Source organism: Lithobates pipiens, unplaced genomic scaffold, assembly GCF_037356315.1.
Source record: "Lithobates pipiens isolate NorthernLeopardFrog02 unplaced genomic scaffold, aLitPip1_a1.2 Scaffold_10, whole genome shotgun sequence".
NCBI lineage: Eukaryota > Metazoa > Chordata > Amphibia > Anura > Ranidae > Lithobates > Lithobates pipiens.
In genome coordinates this window covers 42,274,699-42,299,511 of record NW_027507686.1, presented here as the reverse complement: position 1 = coordinate 42,299,511, position 24,813 = coordinate 42,274,699, and the positions used below count along the sequence as shown (strand labels likewise).

Sequence of the window (24,813 nt, the reverse complement as noted above, 5' to 3'; positions counted from 1 at the left end):
TTCCAGTGTCATACATTTCTGTTTGTGTAGAAACATGAGGCATGCCATGTGGCACTGCACAGGTTAATGCATGGCCTCGGTCTTGCTTCAGAAATTCATCTCAATCTCCAAATTAAGTAAATATTCACTTAGCAAACAAACCATACACTTTACTAAGCGAATATACTCCACTTCTTTATTAAAGAAACCCTGCAATAAGACTATTTGTTTCAACAAAAATATTTGTATAAGATTATGTGTGCATTTAAAGTGATTGTTAACGGTATTTTTTTAAAATAATAAACACATTTTACTTATGTTGCTCTGTGCAATGGTTTTGCACAGGGGGTACCCCAATTCTCTTCTTCTTAAATCCCCATGCCACTTCTCAGTGTGCCATCAAAGGAAGGGGCTTCCTACTGTGGCACACCTGTGGGCTCAATACCGAGCTGCACTGCCTGTGTCCATAGACATAGACAGCGTGGCTCAGCCCCTTACCCAACTTCCTCATTACAAGATTTGATTGACAGCAACAGGAGCCATTGGCTCCCACTGCTATCAATCTGGCCTATGAGAAGGGAGAGATCAGGGCACATCGCTGGATCAAGATGGGGCTCGGGTAAATATAAGGGGGGGGGCTGCACACAAAGGGCAGAGCCTCTGCATCATCATGTACAATGCAGGGACATTAACCTTGTAATGTACCCTGGGGAGGCTGTCCAGAGCCAATCACAACTTACAGAGCGGCTGCGGGAGACCCCACTGGATCCAATAATAAGGTAAGTATTTACACATTATTCATGCAGATATATTGGGCATTTTACCCTTGCAGTGTGTGTAGGGTTACTGCAAGGGTGGATTGTTTTAAATACATAAATACATTTGTTCCCAAAATTTTTAAGAACGATACAAATATTAATGTAATTGTCATAAAGTCTGCTGCCTCAGTTTTTATAATGGCAATTTGCATATACTCCAGAATGTTATGAAGAGTGATCAGATGAATTGCAAATAGTTGCAAAGTCCTGCTTTGCCATGAAAATTAACTTAATCCCATAAAAAAATAAATTGCATGAAAAAACACATTTCACATAGGGATGAGCCGAACACCCCCCTGTTCGGTTCGCACCAGAACCTGCGAACAGACCTAAACTTCGTGTGAACTTTAGAACCCTATTAAAGTCTATGGGACTCGAACGTTCACAATCTAAAGTGCTCATTTTAAAGGGTAATATGAAAGTTACTGTCCTAAAAAGTGTTTGGGGACCCGGGTCCTGCCCCAGGGGACATGGATCAATGCAAAAAAAAGTTTTAAAAACGGCCGTTTTTTCAAGAGCAGTGATTTTAATAATGATTAAAGTGAAACAATAAAAGTGTAATATTCCTTTAAATTTCATAGCTGGGGGGTATCTATAGTATGCCTGTGAAGGGGCGCATGTTTCTGGTGCTTAGAACTGTCGCTGCACAAAGTGTCATTTGTGCAGGAAAAAAAGTCTTTTAAAATCACTTGCGGCTAAATTGTCGGGTCTCCGTAATACAGAGAACACTCAATGAGTGTTCTCTGTATTAGCCGACAATTCATTCATTCATTGATTAAAAAAAAAAAAAAAAAAAAGCGTGGGGGTTCCCCTAAATTCAATCAAAAGGCCCTTCAGGTCTGACATGGATATTAAGGGGAACCCCGTGTCAAATTAAAAAAAAAAATTGACGTGGGGTCCCCCCAAATATCCATACCAGACCCTTCAGGTCTGATATGGATATTAAGGGGAACCCCGCATCAAATTTAAAAAAAAAATTGACGTGGGGGTCCCCCTAAATATCCATACCAGACCCTTTATCCGAGCACGCAACCTGGCAGGCCGCAGGAAAAGAGGGGGGGACGAGAGAGCGGCCCCCCCTCCCTCCTGAACCGTACCAGGCCACATACCCTCAACATTGGGAGGATGCTTTGGGGGTCTGTGACCCCTCAAAGCACCTTGTCCCCATGTTAATAAGGACAAGGGCCTCATCCTCACAACCCTGGCCATTGGTTGTGAGGGTCTGCGGGCGGGGGGCTTATCAGAATCTGGAAGCCCCCTTTAACAAGGGGACCCCCAGATCCCGGCCCCCCCCCCTGTTTGAAATGGTAAGGGGGTACAAAAGTACCCCTACCATTTCACAAAGAAAGTGTCAAAATGGTTAAATAAGACAAACACACTTTTGAAAAATTCCTTTATTAAAAAAAAAAAAAATAAAAAAAAAATTCCAGCGGTGCTAATCCACTCTTGCTATCCAGCGACGGGTCTCCGGGGTCCAGCGATGGATGATCATATCCAGCGACGGGGGATCTCTCAGTCCAGCGCTGTCCATACCTCCTTCTTCTGTCTCCACTGCGGAGACACTGCAGAGAGCCAAGCGCTGACCTTTCTTATATTGGGAGGGCGGGGCCACCCGTCACCTGACCCCGCCCCTCTGACGCAGGAGAGGGAAGCCAGGGGTTCCCCAGTGACGTGTGGGTGACCCCGCCCCCTCTGATGTAACGCAGGTTTCCGTTACATCAGAGGGGGCGGGGTCACCCACACGTCACTGGGGAACCCCTGGCTTCCCTCTCCTGCGTCAGAGGGGCGGGGTCAGGTGACGGGTGGCCCCGCCCTCCCAATATAAGAAATGTCAGCGCTCGGCTCTCTGCAGTGTCTCCGCAGTGGAGACAGAAGAAGGAGGTATGGACAGCGCTGGACTGAGAGATCCCCCGTCGCTGGATATGATCATCCATCGCTGGACCCCGGAGACCCGTCGCTGGATAGCAAGAGTGGATTAGCACCGCTGGAATTTATTTTTTATTTTTTTTATTTTTAATAAAGGAATTTTTCAAAAGTGTGTTTGTCTTATTTAACCATTTTGACACTTTCTTTGTGAAATGGTAGGTGTACTTTTGTACCCCCTTACCATTTCAAACAGGGGGGGGGGCGGGATCTGGGGGTCCCCTTGTTAAAGGGGGCTTCCAGATTTTGATAAGCCCCCCGCCCGCAGACCCTCACAACCAATGGCCAGGGTTGTGAGGATGAGGCCCTTGTCCTTATCAACATGGGGACAAGGTGCTTTGAGGGGTCACAGACCCCCAAAGCATCCTCCCAATGTTGAGGGTATGTGGCCTGGTACGGTTCAGGAGGGAGGGGGGGCCACTCTCTCGTCCCCCCCTCTTTTCCTGCGGCCTGCCAGGTTGCGTGCTCGGATAAAGGGTCTGGTATGGATATTTAGGGGGACCCCCACGTCAATTTTTTTTAAAAATTTGATGCGGGGTTCCCCTTAATATCCATATCAGACCTGAAGGGTCTGGTATGGATATTTGGGGGACCCCCACGTAAAAAAATTTTTTAAATTTGACACGGGGTTCCCCTTAATATCCATGTCAGACCTGAAGGGCCTGGTAATTGAATTTAGGGGAACCCCCACGCTTTTTTTTTTTTTTTTTTTTAATCAATGAATGAATGAATTGTCGGCTAATACAGAGAACACTCATTGAGTGTTCTCTGTATTACGGAGACCCGACAATTTAGCCGCAAGTGATTTTAAAAGACTTTTTTTCCTGCACAAATGACACTTTGTGCAGCGACAGTTCTAAGCACCAGAAACATGCGTCCCTTCACAGGCATACTATAGATACCCCCCAGCTACGAAATTTAAAGGAATATTACACTTTTATTGTTTCACTTTAATCATTATTAAAATCACTGCTCCTGAAAAAACGGCCGTTTTTAAAACTTTTTTTTGCATTGATCCATGTCCCCTGGGGCAGGACCCGGGTCCCCAAACACTTTTTAGGACAGTAACCTGCATATTACCCTTTAAAATGAGCACTTTAGATTTCTCCCATAGACTTGTATAGGGTGTTCCGGCTTTTCGAATTTGCTGCGAACAGCCCAAATTGTTCACTGTTCGCTGAACAGGCGAACAGGCAATGTTCGAGTAGAACATGAGTTCGACTCGAACTAGAAGCTCATCCCTAATTTCACAGCTGCATTTGTAAAGAAGGCTTCAGGGTTCTCTAAAAAGTCCAGAAAGCACCAGGACTTCCTCCTACAGTTGATTCAGCTGGGGATTCGGGCACCACCAGTGCAGAGCTTGCTCAGGAATGGCAACAGGTAGGTGTGAGTGCATCTGCACATACAGTGAGGAGAAGACTTTTGTAGTATGGCCTGGTGTTGAGAAGCCACTTCTCTCCCGGAAAAACATCAGGGACAGACTGATATTCTGCAAAAGGTACATGGATTAGACTGCTAAGGACTGGGGTAAAGTAATTTTCTCTGAAGAATCCCCTTTCTGATTGTTTGGGGCATCCGGAAAAAGTCTTGTCCGGAGAAGAAAGGGTGAGCACTACAATCAGTCCTATGTTATGCCAACAGTAAAGCATCCCGAGACCATTCATGTGTGGGGTTCTTCTCAGCCAAGGGAGTGGGCTCATTCACAATTTAGCCTAAAAACACAGCCATGAATAAAAAAGTGTACAAAAACATCCTCCAGGAACAGTTTAGTGACGAACAATGCCTTTTCCAGAATGACGAAGCACCTTGCCATAAGGCAAAAGTGATAACTAAGTGGCTTGGGGAACAAAACAACATTTTGGGTCCATGGCCAGGAAACTCCCCAGGCCTTGATCCCATTGAGAACTTGCGGTCAATCCTCAAGAGGTGGGTAAACACAAAAACCCCACAAATTCTGAAAAACTCCAAGCATTGATTATGCAAGAATGGGCTGCCATCGGTCAGGATGTGGCCCAGAAGTTGATTGACAGCAAGTCAGGGCGAGTTGCAGAGGTCTTGAGTCAACACTGCAAATATTAACTCTTTTCATAAACTTAATGTAATTATCAATAAAAGCATTTGATATATATGAAATGCTTGCAAATCTACTTCAGTATACCATAGAAACATCTGAAAAAAGATCTAAAAACATTAAAGCAGCAGACTTTGTGAAAATAATATTTTTTAAATTCTCAATACTTTTGGCAACCGCTGTACCTATGTACAATGTATAAGTCCAACAAATTTTAATAGTTAAAAATATGACATTAAAAGACATTCAATGCATTTCACAGGTAACAACACTCCCCATTTTGTAGGGCTAATACATTGACATAAACATTTTAAGATATTGTCGGTATGTACACATGAATAGAAATAATACAAAAATACATATTATAGAAAGTATACCATTTCATAATGAATCAAAAAAAATGGTGAATTAACAAATAAAACTGTAAGATTACAGAAATTGATTCCTCTTGTATCTAAATATTATTCAAATATTTTTCACAAATATAACAATTTTTATACATTAGTATCTAAATATTACTCAAGCACATATACTTGTTCCAAGGTACATACAGTACAAGTACAAGTTGTTACAATAGTGCATAATATTTAGATATAAGAAGAATCAATTCAGTCCCAATTTTTTCTTAATAGTGGTATATAAAGGCAGTAAACCGTTTCATTCTCTTATCTTTATATACCAAGCTATTGTCTTGGTGTTCAATTTGAGCAAGCTTATTCACAAGTGAGATAAACATAGTTTTGCTCACATTATTAAATAAAGGTGTGACTTAAAAAGACCAACACCCATCAAGGTGTTTTATGTTTCATTTATGAAATGATACATTTTTTGTAAAATGTTTTTATTCTTTTAAATTCATATGAACTTATGAACACAATATTTTTTATGATGTGTGTCTATTTTGTAGCCCTGAAAAAGGAGGCGTACTGGTGCCCTCAGACACATTGACTTTCATTATCCAATTGTGAACTATTAGAATCCTGCTCTTTCATTGTAAGGTTTGGTACCCATTCATTTATGTTTAAATTTTGAGTCATTTTCTGGTATCCATCGAGGGGGGTCTGGTCATTTTGGTGGCTGCCCCACCATCTAGTGAGCTTTTTTAAAATCCTCAGTCTCTTGAAGTCAGCACGGGCAAAGAGAACCGGAACCTGTCAGTTTATACAATTTCTGGAAGGATCAATATATATTTAATGCAAATTAATCACGTCAGCTTCCCTGTGAATGGTATGCTGGTGTCCGGACTTTCTGTTTGTTTTTTTGATTGCTTATGTGTATTGTTGTGTGTGTGTGTGTTTTCATGTTTCCCTGAAGGTTTTCACAAAACCATCCTTTTGGGGGGGGGGGGGTTATTTTGAAAACACCTTTAAAATCACTATGAATGAAGTTGTTTTAATACTTGCAGTTGCACCATGAATCCATGTAAATTGCACCCTTAGTGGAATTAAATTGGAAGTAAACTCCCCTATCGTTGTCATCCATAGAAGCTGCCATCTTTACCTCTGTTTAATCTTTATCTACCACGGTGCTGCACATGTGATCCGTTATGACACCAGCCATTGGGTGGTTTGACAGTTTGGTTGAGAGCACAGCCAATGTGCAGTTAGCATTCCGGGCATGCCGTTTTTTGAAACTGTTTAAATCAATGAGTTTACTTCCACTTTAATAAAATTGTTTGCACTTTTATAGAATCAAAACCTTGACCAAGACTTTCTGTTGCGGAAGTAGCTGCTTTTTGACCCTGGTAGCAATACCAGGACTTTCTTTTGTATACACTATACTAACTACCCTGCCTAATCTCTATTCATTCACTATATACAGCCACCTTGTTAGCAGCAGCCTTATATAGTGTGGGCATGGACTTAGCCCCTGATCCATGATTGGCCAAAGGCACCCTGCTTTTGGACAATCATGGCTCTCACAGAACATCGCGCTGTGATTGGCCAAAGCATAGAGGTCAGGTGCATGCTTTGGCCAATCAGCAGCTGTCAATGCACTGTGATCTTGCAGTGCATTATGGGGTGCTCCGCAGTGGGCGAACTTCTCGCGAGCGCCCCATATGTTCTTTTTTTTCTATGAACAAATGAACACCCAATGTTTGAGCCAAACTTACGTTCGACTCGAACATTGGGACCATCCCTACTAGGAGGTAAAAGGGCACAGTTATTCCTACCTGGGTACACTGGGACAGATCCCTGATGGAAGCATGTTGCTACACCCCTAGGGATAATCAATAGCTACTCTTTCCATTAAACATTCATTTTCACAGTTTAGTAAACACTCCATAGTATGCAGATGGCGTTTCAATAATGGCTTTCAAATGCTACATTAACATGATGTTAACAACATTTAATTGTTATTTTCTTCCCAAGGCCGTGTTTGTTTTGCACTAAATCTCTTCTCAGCTTTCATTATTGGTTCTTTCTTTCTTCTATAACAATACAAGACGAAATATATTGCGTATATCAACACTTCAGTATGCTTCAATGATTTTTCTTACCTAAAAGCAGAACAATACATGCCAAGATTGCTATTAGTGCCCCCATGCTGAGACCAATTGGCAGAACATAAGCTTCGGCATTGCACGACTGGACCACGCCATCACTGCTGCAACCACAGACCCGTATTGTCAGGGTGCTGGTACTGCTCATCGGGGGATTACCACTGTCACTTATTACGATTGGTAGAAGGTACACTTCCTGCTTCAAACGGTTAAATCCATTATGTCTTGCCAAGATACTGAGAGAATTATCTGAAACAGTAGAGCAATAATGCAATCATTAAATACAGCCATGTACATTTTTATCAACAAAAAGTAGGTCTATACACATACTTTGTAGGAAAAAGTTGAGTGCTTCAATAAACAGAGTTCTATATGTACTTGGAAATATGAGAAAAAGCCTATAGTACCTTCTTTCTCCTACCAATGAATATAGCATAATTGATTTAACCTTGGGGGATAAATGAAGCAAATACAAGGGAGAACATTACCTCAAGTACCATTATTGTGAATAGAACAGATCTGATCTGGAAATTACATACATTTGCTATACACAAAACTGCAGCCGATCAGGTCAAATTGTCAACCATTTAAAACTAACAGACACTTACTATTATGCTATAATTTACATTAACACAAATACTATGCTAGTATTTGAATTCTATGTGAAACAGATGTCTTCAAAAAATTGAGAAAAAATTTAGCATGCTGACTTTTTCTTTTAGAAGTTCTGTCCGGTGCTCATTTTTCTTGCCTGTTGACCTATACATGGTCCATATCTGATAATGCTAAATCAACGGCGTTGTTGTGGATAGACAAGCCTTAAAGTAACTCATGGCAAACCTGTTTCGAACCTATGTAGTCCAATACATAGAGACTGTTGAAAGCTTTTTATTGCTCCATACCTCATGTCACAGTGCTCTAGCAGTTCTTAAATAGCAGCTGTGAAACTCTGTGTAAAATATCAACCAGCCATATCTTGGGTAAAAAAATGTACAGTACCACATCCTAAAAAACAATTAGTACAAATGAGGATGTGAGCCAGACAGAGATATAGAATTAATCCTCATAGCGGCACCATCCCATTCAAATAAATGTCAGACCACACCATAACCCCTGTAAGAGGGAGGGGCATATCCTAAAAAGGACAGGGGGCCTGACCAACCACAGGGGAAGGGGCTTTGAATGTGTCAACAAATGAAGAAAGACAAAAACATCAATTATATAAAATCATTGTTTTAATTATATCATATTAAAATATGAAGTGCCAACCAGATAAAACTATATCATATAAAACCAATATGGTGTTAGACGTTCAATATTGAATGTTATAAGTGTGTGAAATCAATGCGTTTCACTATAATAGCTTCTTCAGTATTCACGCTTAGTGATGGACACCACCAAGATCAGACTGTTACAGACTTTCAAAGAGACCTGAATGGTACTAACATAGAACCCACCCTGTTTTGTCCATAAAGTGATATGTGGTCCTAAAGGTTAGACTTGAGCTTCCAAAATATCAGATAAAGGTAGTATACATTTCATAAAAATATAAAACTTATCAGCCACAATCAAAGTGACAAACTCTGGTAGAAAGATGGATTCCTCAAGTCAAATGCAGAGGGGTATAATAGATGAGTGTCTCCATGGTAAGAGGCAACTCCACACCTTATACTTAGCTCTCGAAGTATCCACCAGCACGTCTGTCTCACCAAATATTGGCACATTCAAAGTCCCTTCCCCTGTGGTTGGTGAGGCCCCCTTCTCCTTTTTAGGATGTGGTCCTTCCTCTTACAGGGGTTTTGGTCACATCCCAAAAACAGCTATTCAAAACACACTTTGAAACTAACCAGTTCCACCAATGAGGGACTATAAAGGCTCTGTACCAAAGGCAAAAAAAGCACAATTAAAAATATAAAAGTATAACAATTTTTTTTATCACAGTCTATTAATAAAATGATAACCAGTTATATTGATATATTTACACATCTTCACCACTATCATAAAAATAGTGCATCATTCAGTGCTAAAAAGACCTATACATAGGCCATATAATAATTCTGGCGCATTCTTCAAGTTCCAAGTCTGCTTCTGATTCTGGCTGCTTCTTCAGGGACCGAATGCAAAATGTCACAACTTTCAACAGCAAGCAGGTATCAGGTATGACTGATACCCCACACCACCATCAGGCCACCAATGACAGGGACAACCCAACCTTTCCCCCAGTCAAAAGAGGCAGGGGATGACATCAAAGCACTTGGCCACACAGAGAGGAAACTGAGGTTGCAACAAATTAGACACCAACCAGGACATTACCATTCTCTATCAATGGTTCATTTGTGTAGATTATTCAGTGTTGGCTCCGAGGTGATAACTTGTTGAAAAAATAATTTATTAGAGAGCTCAATAGATTAAAGTGTATACTTTTTTTCTCTTAGTAGTTTTGCAAAGAGTGAGAAAGGGTTATCTTCATTAGGTTTTATGGTTATACAATGTTCTGTTTTTTGTCCTAAATCTCTTCAGCAGCAACTTAAGACAGAAAAAAAAACATGTTTTAGTAGGGGGAAGGCTAGAACCCTTGTTATAGCAGAGTTCCATCCATTTAAAAGTCAGCAGCTACAAAAAGTGCTGACTTTTAATAATCAGACACTCACCTGTCCCACAGTCCAGCAATATGGGCTCACAAAGCCCAGCTCCTCTCTCCCTCCTCTCCGAGGTATCGACATTCTAACTGTGGGCGCCCGACAGTGGCTTCACAGCTGGGCGCGTACTGCACATGCGCGAGCCGTGCTGCGTGTTGTCAATGGTCATACAATCTTCTGGGACCTGTGACGTGTCCCAGAAGATTGGAGGGAGGGGGGAGGAAGGGGAAGCTGGGTGCCCATAAAAACTGGGTATCCGCTCCCCCCCAAAAAAATGACATGCCAAATGTGACATGTCAGGGGGTCACCATCACTTAAAGTGGGTGGCATTTTTGGGTGGAACTCCGCTTTAAATTTGTAATAAAAATTGTATCCCAGTTGGAGGCTTTCTCACATTTCCTGTTTGATAAAACCATTGTCAGTGGGATAGAAAGTGAGAGAAAGTCTCCCACAGGAAATAAAACGGTAATAAAACTGCCCACTGTATCAAAAATATTTAGGCTTGGTATACAATTCAAATTGAAATAAAGCACAACAGAGACTCATAAAACTAACAGACATATCTGACTGAATGAGACACCACTTCCCTTCCTCAAACTCAATCTATTTAAAACCTAGCTTATTATTTTTCCTCCCTCGCGTACATCTTCCCCTGATCCCTCTAGCACTATTATCAGCCCCTCCCCCCATGCCAAGATTCTAGGTGCAATCCTAGACTCTGAACTATCCTTTTGGCCCTATGTCCAATCACTGTCCAAATCTTGTTGCCTCAACCTCTGCAACATCTCCAGAATATGCCCCTTCCTAACCATTGACACCGCAACATTGCTAGATCCCTCCTTGGTCATCTCCCGCCTTAACTACTGCAACTCTCTCCTCACAGGATTACCTTTACATAGGCTAATCCACCTTACCAACTGATCAATGTCTGCGACTCCCCTGCCAATCCCTCCACTGGCTTCCACTCACCCAACAAATAAAATTCAAAATACTAACAAAAACTTACAAAGCCATCCACAACTCTGCTCACAGCTACATGTCTAACCTAGTCTCAAAATACCAACCTACTCGTTCTCTTCAATCCTCTCAAGACCTCCTGCTCTCTAGCTCCCTTGTCATCTCCTACCATGCTCACCTCCAGGACTTTTCCTGAGACTCTGTCTGACTATCTCCTATTCTGTTTTCTTTTAGATGATCCCTGAAATCCCATCTCTTCAGAGAAGCCTATTCTGCCCCTTTCTAACAACTGTACTTTTATTTTCTCCATCAGATCATCCCCCACAGCTATTACCTTTTGTATCGCTTGATACCTTTTTGATGCCTACAGTTTGTAACACCCTCTGTAAGCTCTAACGAGCAGGGCCCTCTGATTCCTTCTGTATTGAATTGTATTATAACTGTACTGTCTGCTCTCACGTTGTAAAGTACTGCACAAACTGTTGGCTCTATATAAATCCTGTATAATAATAATAATAATTTAATTTAAAACAAATATAATTTCTCAAGTTTCTCATGAACATCTGAGTCCAGGTTAGCTTTAGATTCTTTTTCAACTCACATAATGTTTTTTTTCCTACGTAAGGCAGATAAGCAAATGGCATATTGAAACTGTTAAAGAGCAGGTAAAATATGCATTTCTTTTTTTTTTTACATGTTCTTAAGACACTCAGCTGTAGCCTCAGTAATGCCATTCAGCTATGGTACTATCAGCCCCAGACATAAAGAATTATGATTCAGCCTGGAGCTTTTTAATGAGAGAGTAAAAACATTTCTAATAAAATTTCAAATTGAGATAGTTCATGCTAATGCAGCAAAGGTTATGTTGCCAGCTTCTCGACAATACACAAGGAGAATGTAATATCATTAAATTGATATACACTAGCCTGGTTTTAATATTAAGTACATTTTAAACCTATCACTGTACCCTCTATGGCTGCACACTGAACATTCCGTATGTATTGTCAGTATGTTTAGCATCAGTACTCAAAGCTTCATTTAAGCTTAAAAAAGACACTTGAAGATCTCTCTTATAAATCTTTGACTTTGCAGCTTAGCATAATATTAGAGGACTTAAGTTCCAGTATCTGGTGACTTTTATGGGGATTTTTGCTAACTCTGCCTTAAATAAGTACTGAGAGCTTTTTTTTTTTTTTGTGGGATAAGTATCAAATGGCTTCAATATTTATTTATTTTTCTGTTTTTTTTTATTTATTTTTTGTTCAGTTTTTTTTATCATATGCTATACATTTCTCTCTTTTTTCTTTTTATAGTTCTTTATTTTAAAGAGTGTGCATCACAACAGATACACATATGTAGGTTCCCTGTCATGAGGAAGCCATAGTCATTATTAACACTGTCATCCAACATCCAGACAATCATATGTTGACAAACATCATACATTTATAACGTGCCTGAATAGGTAAGCTATCCAACCAAATGTAATATTATAATAATATACAATCTGCAATATTATGATACAAACCAGCTTTTCAAATTTTTAACACAAGAACGGGGTGACCATAGGATGTCTAAAGGGCTACTTTGGAGAAAAGAAAGATAGTACCAAAATGGCAACACGGCAACACAAGGGAAATCGGCAGAGATTGTAGGTGGTGATAAAAAAAGGCGGGAGGGAAATAGGGTTAAACCATAGAGTCCCTGTGTCTGGAACAAGCCCCAGGTTACCAAAGCAGCCCAGTCCTGGTTTATTACTAGACAGAGGATGAGGCTAGAAAACTGCTGTCTACCACCAGGCTTAGCCACGTAATTGTTGGTATCTAAGGAAGAATTTAAAATAGTTTCAATAGTACTATATTTTGGTTTGAACAGAAATGTTTTCTTTAATTGCTGCTGTAAGTCCCTCCATCTCTTGAATATTGTTCAAACCATTGTTTCAGCCAAGACTTAACCCATGACTTGGTGGATCACTTCCAAAACTGGATGCCAAAAAGATTGGAGACTCCCAGAGCACATGCAGGAGAGTTCTTCTGTGAGCACCACAATATCAGCAAATTTCACTCTGTTGTAGACATGTGCACACTGAAATATTTCATTTACGAGTTTCGTTTTCGTTAAAAAATGCATTCGTCCGAAATAATTAAGATCGAATCTGTCATTGAAGGTTTATGGTGTCTGTCGAATGTTCTAAGAAAATTCAACGGAGCAGCTAAACTGTACGACACCGCAATCGTACATTTCCGGTCAAATGTTCCGCCTACAAGCTATAGTAGAATTCTAATGTTGTATGACACTAGTAATAATTATATTTATTAATTATTATTACTATTCAACCAACATTAGAATTCTTCTATAGCCTATGGGCAGAGAATTTGACCATAAATGTCCACTCGCGGCGACTGCTTCGTCGAATCTTCATGTCTTTTATCTCTATGTCGAATAATCTTGGACCCTGTACACACGGTCGGACATTCTGCCAACCAAATCCGTTGGATTTTGTCCGACGGATTTTGTCCGACGGATTGTGTCCGAAACTGTTGCATACACACGGTCGGACCAAGTTGTCGGAAAATCCGATCGTTCAGAACATGATGACGTTATTTCGTTATGACGGGACTACGTTCACGCTAGTAGCCAATAGCTTGGATGTAGGAATTTTATCTGAGCATGCGTGGCACTTTGTCCGATCAAAATTCTCTACACATGATCGGAGTATGTCCGATCGGACCAGTTTGTCGGAAAATATTTCCAACAAGTTGGAAAATTGGGTCCGACGGATATTACGACGGAAACAGTCCGAAGCATCCCACACACAATCGGATTATCCGACAAAACGGTCCGATAGGACACATTCCGTCTGAATCTCCGATCGTGTGTACAAGGGCTAAGAGTTAGGTTAGGCACATTTGACCTTTTTGGCTATTGTCTCTATAATGTCAAAACTTTTCTCTCTATGTCAAATCTTTTCTCTCTATGTAGAATAATCTTGAACTAATAGAGCTAAGGTTAGGCACATTCGACCACAAGCTTCGATGGACACAGATCGCTATTGTCAGCGTCATGCCGAATCTCCTATCTATATCGAACTGTTGTCACAACGAAAATGAAAATAAAGCATTTGTTTATGTTGGATCTTTTGATTTTTGGATTCTGCACGTTCGTTATCATTTGTTAAAACGATAAAGAAAATACCCGAAATTCGGACAAAAATGCATTCAGATAAAAACGAATGCACATGTCTACTATGTTGTAGAAATGTCCAAGCTACCACTGAAGGCATTCTGTACCAGTGAATGACAATCTTGTAAGATATTTCTTAATATTTGTAAAAGATCGAGGCATTTTGGGTGAAACTTAGGACTCTAGCCCATTGTTCGTCTGAGAGATGGCCCAGGTCTTTGATTGTGGAGCTGTAACCAAGTACAGTTCTTAGGGGTGCCTCATCGGTAGAACAGCACAAACAAGAAATGAATGAATGTATGCATGTGAAGAGGAACAGAAAGTGGTGGAAAATAGAGTTCTATAGTCCAGCAGGCAGGACTGACAACACTGGGTGGAATTTCAAAGCAATAAAGGCAATGTGTTATTAGCCCAAACAGGACGTTGGGCACATACTGTATTTCTGGCAGATTATCAGGTCATTTTCTGTACTTTTTAAAGGGATAACACTTAGGCCGCGTACACACGCGCGGACTGTTCGCCCAACCTTGTCCGCTGAACAGTGTTTGGGCGGACAGTCCGCTCGTGTGTGGGGCTTCAGCGGACAGTTTCAGCGGACAGTTGGCCGAACAAGGTCTTACGGAAATTCCGAAAAACTGTCCGCTGAAACAAGGTTTCAGCGGACTGTTCGCTCGTGTGTAGGCTTGTTCGGCCAACTAAGTCTCGCGCATGCTCAGAAAGGATTTCCACGTCGGAAGGTTGCATTGCAGTGTATAGGACGTCGTATTTTTCGTCCCGTCGTACGTGCCGTTCACGTCATCGCGCACGGTTTCAGCAAACTGTTCGTCCGTCGTGTGTGGCCATGTCCGTCCATGCTAAGTTTGAGCGGACTGTTCGCTCAAACTGTTGGACGGACAAAGTTGGGCCAACAGTCCGCGCGTGTGTACGCGGCCTGAGCCTGGGTTCACATACTGTATGTGCGGCCATGGTCCCCAGCATGGGGTCCGGTACATCCCTATCAACTGAATTAGGTGCGAATCAGGTCTGAACTTTTGCCTAAATTCACACGTGAACCAAACCCAAAGACGCACAAGACCCTTTTGGAATGCGGACTATGTGAACCGGTTCCATTGTGAACTGGGCACACTCGCATGTCATGCAAATTGGATGCTGGGAAACCCACATCCAATTTGCACATATGTGAACTTGGCCTCAGGGAAATGTGCATGTATTGTAGAGACATACTAATAAATTTTTATCATGAAAGAAACTTTAAGAAATCCACATCTGTTAAAATATTGTCAGTATACTGTATTTCCTGCTAATGCGGTAGATTTAAGCCATACTAGGAACAACCGGTTAATGCAGATGTTAGGAAACAAACAGTAATGAGTGCGAGCAACAAAAGATTGCAGCAGCTTTTGCAAACATGTAACATACTGTTCAGCTTTTAAAGAACATTTACTTTTGCTCATGAAATAAGGAATAAATCTTAGTGTGTGTAAAAAAAGCGTTTAAGATCAAGTGGAAAAGTGATAGGAGTTTGGCGCACTTGGTAGTTGCCGTCTGAATCAGCAGACTGTATGTGACAACTGTACAGTATACAGAGAAATTATAAAAGCTAGGGTGAATATACTTTCTGTAAAGGGGCACAAAGGGACAATGGAGGAGAACTATGGTGGAAAATTCACATAGTATATCCAGGTAGATAACATAGAGAAAAACATTTTTTCTAGTGATAATAATGATCTGGTTACCTTTCTAGGGGTCATTCCTCAAGTAAGAATAAATTGAATTTGTACTAGTGAGAAAATTATCAAGTTTAGCTAAATGCTTCTTACTTATGATGTAGGTCAGGGCCATGCTTGGATGAGTTGTTAAGGGCATTAGGGTTTATTTACTAAAGGCAAGAAGGTTGGTCACTTTGCAAGGTAAGTTGCACTTTGCATAGGAATTTGCCCCAAAGCTTAGCGAACATAAAACATTTTTCAAAGAATATCCAATCACAAGCAAGGAAAATATAAAAAGAGCATTTTGCTTGCACATGATTGGATGCTAGAAGTCAGCAGACCCTCTCCATATTAACTAAGCTTTGGTACAAATCCCTAACAAAATGCAACTTCCCTTGCAAACTGAACAGCCTATTTTTTTTTTGTAAATCAACTCCATTATGTTATTAACCACTTGACAACTGGGCACTTAAACCCCCTTGCTAACTAGACCAGATCAGCTTTCAGTGCTCTCACATTTTGAATGACAATTACTCAGTCATGCAACACTGTACCCATATGATTTTTTTGGCCTATTTTTCATACAAATAGAGATTTATTTTGGTGGTATTTAATCACCACTGGGTTTTTTATTTTTTGCGCTATAAATCAAAAAAGACTGAAAATTCTGTAAGAAAATAAATAAATAAAAAATCTTTGTTTCTGTTAAAATTTATTGCAGAGTATTGGCGAGTATTGGCAGAGTATTTGCAGAGTACTGGCAAGTACTGGCAGAGTATTGGCGAGTATTGGCAGATTATTTGCAGAGTATTGGCGAGTATTGGCAGAGCATTGGCAGAGTATTGACAGAGTATTTGCAGAGTATTGGCGAGTATTGGCAGAGTATTGGCAGAGTATTGGCGAGTGTTGGCAAGTATAGGCAGAGTATTGCAGGGTATTGCAGGGTATTGCAGAGTATTGCAGAGTATTGAAGGGTATTGCAGAGTATTGCACATTATTGCAGGGTATTGCACAGTATGGGCACAGAGCAGCACTCTGGGCACTACAGATCCAGCCCATAGCACTGCTAAAAACTATCTTACCCCCTCTCCCCTCTCACTGTACAGATCAGTACAGAGAGGGGAGGGAGGAACCGGCGTCATGACATGATGCCGGTTTGTTTAGTGATCGCTCCGTCATTTGATGGAGCTTCTTCCGAACCCGGGTGGAGGAACTTGACTGGCCTTCACTGAGTCCTGACCTCAACCCAATAGAACACCTTTGGGATGAATTAGAGCAGAGACTGCAAGCCAGGCCTTTTCGTCCACCTCAGTGCCTGACCTCACAAATGCACTTCTGGAAGAATGGTCAAACATTTCCATAGACACACTCCTAAACTTTGTGGAAAACCTTCCAAGAAGAGTTTAAGCTTTTATATCTGCAAAGGTTGGGTCAACTCAACATTGAACTCTACAGACTAAGCCCTTGTACACACAGTTGGACATTCGTCCGAAACTGGTGTTGCATACACACGGTCGGACAAAGTTGTCGGAAAATCCGATCGTTCATAACGTGATGACGTTATTTTGTTACGACGGGTCTACGTTCAGGCTAGTAGCCCATAGCTTTGGTCTAGGAATTTGATCTGAGCATGCATGGCACTTTGTCCGTTCGGAATTCTCTACACACAATCGGACAAAGTCCGATCGGATCATGTTGTCGGAAAGTTTTATAGCCCAGCTCTAAAACTTTGTCGGTCGGATTATCCAACGGAAACAGTCCGATGGAGCCCACACACGGTCGGATTCTCCGACAACAAGGTCCAATCGGACATTTTCCGTCGGAATGTGTGTACAAGGGTTTAGACTGGGGTGCCATTAAATGTCATGTGCATGTAAAACTTTTGGTAATTTAGTTTATTTTGCTTCTCAAAGGGAGAAAAAAAATAGAATTAGGTGGACATCTCTTTAAATGTCTTTGGCATTCTTCAGATTTAATGAGCTCGTTTGTATGTGAAAGTGTGGCAGTTAAGGAAAATGTGTTTGTTTTATGTGTTATTTTGATGGTCTATGCTATAGCTGGAATGCTTACTTAACTGCATTTTCTATTGATTTAACCCAGTCATTTGTCAAATCTGAACCCTGATGAAGAGGACATTTCAAGTCACATAAAGCTGTCAGAATGATAACCTATATTCAAAATATTGTTCAAGTAACTTACTGGCTTGTATTACTATCAATGAAAAGAGCCTGAGGGGAATTTTCTAGGAAAAATATATATTCAGCATAATGAAAATAACACATACGCACTCACGTGTCACTGTATATATTACATTTGCAGTAAAAGATTGTACAATTCAAATCTATGCAGTCCAATCACATCACAAAATACTATTTAATAGAATTTACTACTTATTCAATTATAATCATTTTGCCAAGAAATTTTCTTTACCGAATGTTCTGTAAAGTCAACCAATGTAGTTGCACTTATACATAGCATTACCGGAATTGAAGAGAGTGTTTTTTACAACAACCAGTAAAAGATCTGAGCACTACAGTATTAATAATAATAAAGTGTTATAGCTAAATCATCCCTTTTATGCCTATGTATGAGCATTGAACACGTTTGGAAATAGAGTAAAATATTCATATTAGTGGCAAGTTTCAGATTAATGAGAACTGTTGGGAATTCTGGTGGCAGAGAGGATGTGGTGCCAGAATGGATGAAGTTAGATCTTTTCTGGGTGGAACTTATTGTACCAATGGCAAAATTTGATTCCAAAACATCAGCCATCGTCAAACAGTGTAAGTTCATCTTCAGCAATGTTTTCTAAAAATGTCCCCAATGCATAGTTACATAGTAGGTGAGGTCGAAAAAAGCCCCAATCCATCAAGTCCAACCTATGTGTGTGATTGTATGTCAGTATTACATTGTATATCCCTGTAGATTGCGGTCATTCAGGTGCTTATCTAATAGTTTCGCTTTTTCGCCGCTTTTCGGCCTTTAATGGGGAGCTTTTAACCCCAAAGAAGGGGTTAAAAACTCCTGTGTTGCGGTGCTTCGGAAGCGCTGCCCATTCATTGCAACAGGCAGGGGCGTTTTGGGAGGGGTGTATACACCCCTCCCAACCTGCCCCAAAGTTGCTGCTTGCAGGACTTTTCTGAATGTTCCACCAGCATACCGACTGGGTGTGACAGCACTCAATGCAGAGAATGGGAGACCGTTTTCAGCTTTACAGGCGCCATTTCTAACGCGAAAATGCCTGAAAACTGCCTTAGTGTGAAAGGAGTCTTAGTGAAATTGTTCTTTTGCTCCTCCCAAATGACATATGGCACAGCATTTAGGTATATCATGGAGTTAGCATTGGCTGTCTTAAAGTAGATGTAAACCCGATTTTTTTTTTTGTTTATGTCATAATGTAGAGTATAAGATTTCCTATCATTTGAGCTCAGTCTTGCCACAAAGAGTTAATCCAGCTCTGAGCAATCCTCTTTTATTGTTCAGTGAGATAAATCTTGACGAACAGAGAAAAACGTTGTCAAATCCTCCCCCTTGCTGTGAGTGACAGGTGACATATCTCGTGCACTAGCCTAAGAGACATGCATTATTTTTTAATTCCCTCCCACTCCTTTCTTCTGCTGCTCTGCCAGGATTGGATGTTCCCCACCTCAGCATAATTGGGCATGCTGAAGTCATGTGGTTACTTTCCTGTCTTTTCAGTGGATATTAGAGATCATAGCAGAAGTTCAGTGTAAGAAATACACTGGAGAAAATGCATATTAACAAGGGGAGTGTAGAAGGGGGCGGGGAGTCTACTGACATCACGACTCCACCCACCGAGCTCCAGACAACAGACCAACCCACAGAATCTGCTGTTTTTTTTCGGGTCTCATAACAGACAGAGGGGAGACATTTGACAGGTAGGTGTACATGCAGGAGGCATGTATATCGTAATAGATAACCCCTATGGCAGTAGTTTAGAAAGGATGACATTGGGTTTACATCCATTTTAATGGGCCCAAAAATTATTCTTTTCTATATAATTTATGAGAACATATTAAAAGCCGCATGGTAAAATGTAGCAGACTAAGCAGCAATAACATTAAATATGACAAAACAGTTCCGTTTCCAGTATCAGTGAATAAGGCGTACGACATGTGCTCTCAGTGTACAGACATCAACGCCAAAGTGTCCTTTGTTACCTTCAATTACCTTCAAAATCTAGAACACCTCTATTGACCGTGGAGCACAGAAGCAACAGAGCTGCTTAGGTATTAGTCTCACGTCTGAAAAAAAATGAATGAGCTCAAAGTTGACATTCACCCACTGTGCAATTGACTGACCCTCTCGCATTATTGCCAGCTTGGCTTTGTTCCTATGTGAAGGTAAATGAACGCACAAAATGTCAGGCTATGAGACGTGAGAAATCCTTCTCTTCTGCATCTCGTTTACCTTGGGGAGCCGCCAACAGAACAACTGGCATGTGAGCTTGCTGCTAAACTGTATTACATAACTTCTGCATGTGTCTGGTGTCATTCTAAGCCCTACGCGACGCACGCAACTACATCGGAGATATGTGAATTTACTGATCTCTATTATCTTGGCATGTGATATATTACTATTATTAATAGTAGTGGTTCCACTACCACATATACTGTAAAAAGAAACTGTATTTAATCTTTTAGTCTCCTCACGATAAGGAGTCATTTATAACGTCAAATAAGAATGTTTGTTATCAGAACACTTAGGTGTGCGCATAGATGTGCCAGGTGTGCCTGAGCACATTCTAATCACCCCATGGGGTCAGTGGTGGCTGGTGCTCAAAATTTTTGGGGGGCACAAACAAACTGAAAAATTCTGAAAACCCCCCCCCATCAATTGCAGCCTCACTGTGCCCATTAAACGCAGCCACTGTGCCCATCAATTGCTGCCCCTGTGCCATCAAACGCAGTCACCGTGCCATCAAATGCAGCCACTGTGCCAATCAAATGCAGCCACTGTGCCAATCAGTTGCCACCACTGTGCCATCAAACGCAGCCACTGTGCCATCAAATGCAGTCACTGGGCCATCAAATTCAGCCACTGGGCCAGATAAAATGTAGCCACTGTGCCCATCAATTGCTGCCACTGTGCCCATCAAATGCAGCCACCGTGCCCATCAGTCTCAGCTACTGTGCCAATCAATTTCAAATGCAGCCACTGTGCCATCAATTGCAGCCACTGTGCCCATCAATTGCAACCACTGTGCCCATCAATAGCAGCCACTGTGCCCATCAAACGCAGCCACTGTGCCATCAAATTCAGCCAGTGTGCCCCACAAAATGCAGCCACTTTGCCCATCAATTGCCACCACTGTGCCATCAAATGCAGCCACTGTGCCATCAAACACAGCCACTGTGCCTATCAATTACCGCCACTGAGCCATCAAATGCAGCCACTTTGCCCATCAATTACCATCACTGTGCCATCAAATTCAGCCACTGTGCCATCAATTGCCGCCACTGTGCTCATCATTTTACGCCACTGTGCCCATCAATTGCCGCCACTGTGATCCATCAAATGCAGCCACTGTGCCATATCAAATGCCCCCCCGCAGGCCCACTGTCTGCACTTACCTGTCTCGGTGGGACAGCTCCTCAATGTCTTCTTCCGTCCTCTCTTCCCGTCCTCTGCTATGATTGGACACATGGCGTCCAATCACAGCGCCTGTCGTTTCAGCCAATCAGGTGACGGGTAACAGATTCAAGCACTTGATTGGCAGAGAGGCAGTTTAGTGTTAGGAAAGCAAATATTCATTCGCTTTTCAAACACAGCTGAGTGAAAAGCATGGCGCTCACAGGTCACCTTTTTTGACACCTACTAGAGTCTATGGCTCTAACCAGGTGCTTCAAAACCACCCCATGCCACTGTAATTCAGACGCCCTGCACCCGAAAAGGGGCCGGGCACCTAAATAGTGGGTGGCAGCGGCGGCCATTGACAGATTTATGCAATGCATGAATCTATCTATTGGTGGCAGAGGGGGGTGGCAGGAGAGAAAGGGCTGCGCCCATGCACCCTTGTGAATGCACCGCCACTGCATGTGGTTCAAATTCCCCCTGTTTAGACCCCTGATGTCTCACCAAATAAAGAAAAATGTCCCCTTTTTTCATTGTAAAAAAAAATTAAAAAATATCCTGCTGACACCATCCACTGCTCTACAGTACTTAGACCATCAGCATATAGACACATGTATACACATAAAGCGCCAGGTGTGCCTGGGCACATCCTAATCACCCCGTGTGGTGCATATTCCCTCTGTTTAGACCCCTGATGCCTCAGCAACTAAAAATGTATCTTTTTTTTCAGCTAAAAAATTGTAAAAAAAAATAAAAATCATTTGTAAAAAATAACCCTGCTGACACCCAATTTCTGCCCTTATGACACCATCCACTGCTGTGCAGACACCACCAGCACATAATAGACACATGCATACAGTATGTATTTGAGCTTTGGGGTGCACATCCTAACACATTCGTCTGTGCACACCTATGAGGTTCATTTTAACTTCATTCAGTCCTCCCATCAGGATATACTTACCTTTCTTTCATAGTTACATAGGTTGAAAAAAATACAAAAGTCCATCTAGTTCAACTCCCCAAAAAATCAAAAAAATCATACAATGCCACATACACAATCCCTGTTCCCACAGTTGATCCAGGGGAAGGTTAAAACCCCAGCAAAGCATAATTCAACTTACTACAGTAGGGAACAAAAATCTCCATCCTGATCCCCCGAGGAGGAATCTGATGTTCTCTGGACTCCAGGTCACAAGCACTTCACACCTCCAGTCGTCAGTCGGGAGCAAAGAAATGTATGAGTAGCTGGAGTCAAAGCTTACATAGGACTATAGACTATAGAGGTTAATTCTCTGCATTGTGTACAATAGCTGTTTGCTCCTGCTTTCTCTGATCCTCCCCTTCTTTTACTGTCCCCAATTTATCTCCTGACAGTACAGAGCCTTGGGGGTATGCTGCACATGCTCAGTTTGGTGTGTATAGCTAGAGAGTTTTTTTTCTTTTCTTGGGAGGGTGCATGTGATCAGCACAGGGCCAATCAGCACTGTCCAGACAGAGGGTCAGGGGCTCTGCAGTCTCATAGAAGAGTCAGAGGAGAATTAAAACTGCTCCTACAAGCTTTAACCAGACACTTATAGAAGTCACAAGACTGCTATATACTGCTGATGAGAAAAGGTATTTAGCAGTTTATATTTACTAAAAAGTTTGCATTTCCTGTGTACTGTGGGAAACCAGATATAGTAAATACAGGCTCCTGGGTTTAGTAACACTTTAACTATATCTGAGCATCACAAACCAAAAGCACTATTTCATTTATTTTGAATAATAATATCAAACTCTCCCTTTCGTGGATGTTTTTATGCTTTATTTTGTTGAGAAATCACTTTGAAAACACCCCCTAGCATTTCTAGCCACAGCCATCTTGAGTAAGGGTAGATGGTTCATGTAGCATTTAGTTCCTGGAATCCTTCTGCCCTTAGCTCAGGCATACAGATAGCAGGGTGTGCTTAGCTGAGAAAGCCCATCCACCCCTCCTCCAGTTGAAAGAAAAGAGATGCCCACGAAGACTATTAGGATGTGTGGCATCATTTTGGCCAGAAACCAGAAAACAACGTAACCACTTGCCAAATATCTGCCGCAGTTGTACTGCGGCAGAGTGGCACGGCTGGGCAAAACAATGTTATGTAATGTCGCTTTGCCCTGTGGCCACTAGGGGGCGCGTGCTGACACCCCGCCCCCTGATCGCCCACGGAGCCGATGCAAGTGCCCGGCAGTCGCGATCACCGCCGGGATTCCTGGATCGTTCGGGGCACATGCAGAACCGGGATTTGTGTTGTGTAAACAAAGTTTCCGGTTCTCTGAGGGGAGAACAGACAGATCTTCTGTTCATACAGAGTCCCCAGCACAGTCCCCTCCCCCCTTCAGTTAGAACACACAACAGGACACACGTAACCCCTTCACTGCCCCCTAGTGGTTAATCCCTACACTGCCAGTGACATTTTTACAGTAATTAATGCAATTTTATGGCGCTGATCGCTGTAAAAATGTCAATGGTCCCAAAAATGTGTCAAAATTGTCCCATGTGTCCGCCATAATGTCGCAGTCCTGATAAAAATCTCTGATTGCCACGATTACTAGTTACATAGTTAGTAAGGTTGAATAAAGACACCAGTCCATCCTGAGTGAGTGTCTACAATTGTCCCTATCCCTGTACATTGTACACTCACATCGGTCCCTACCCTCAAGGAGCCCACAATCCAAGGTCCCCATTCATATACTAGGGCCAATTTTGGACAGAAGCCAATTAACCTACCTGCATGTCTTTGGAGCGTGGGAGGAAACCCACACAGGCACAGGGAGAACATGCAAACTCCATGGAGGTAGTGTCGTGGTTGGGATTTGAACCAGCGACCCTTTTTACTGCTAGGTGAGAGTGCTACCCACTACACCACTGTGCCGCCCACTGGTTTAAAAAGAACCACTGCCTGCTGATGCCGAACCACTGGTTTAAAAAAAAAAAAATTATAATAAAAATGCCATAAAACGATCCGCTATTTTGTAGGCACTATAACTTTTGCACAAACCAAACCGATCAATAAACGTTTATTGCAATTTTTTTTACCAAAAATATGTAGAATAATGTGTATCGGCCTAAACTGAGGGAAAAAATGTTTTTTTTATATCTTTTTTGGAGATATTTATTATAGCAAAAAGTAAAAAATGATGCGTTCTTTTTCAAAATTGTCGCTCTTTTTTTGTTTATAGCGCAAAAAATAAAAACTGCAGAGGTGATCAAATACCACCAAAAGAAAGCTCTATTTTTGGGAAAAAAAGAACATCAATTGGGAGTCACGTCGCAATTGTCAGTTAAAGCGACGCAGTGCTGAATCACGAAACGTGCTCTGGTCTTTGGCCAGCCAAATGGTCCGGGGCTTAAGTGGTTAAGGTAAAAAAAGCTTTAGGATTTAGAACCACTTTAATTCAAACCTATTGTGCTTGT

The 24,813-nt window shown here is 41.6% G+C and overlaps 1 protein-coding gene across 2 annotated transcripts in view; it reads right to left on the bottom strand.

Moving 5' to 3' along the window:
* CDH8 (cadherin 8) overlaps positions 1-24,813 on the bottom strand; it is a 663,994-nt gene that overhangs the window by 6,305 nt on the left and 632,876 nt on the right. For both annotated transcript variants that reach the window (XM_077454372.1, XM_077454381.1), the window contains exon 11: positions 7,292-7,543. In XM_077454372.1, the coding sequence (XP_077310498.1) occupies positions 7,292-7,543 (252 nt within the window). The remainder of the gene's footprint in view (positions 1-7,291; positions 7,544-24,813) is intronic.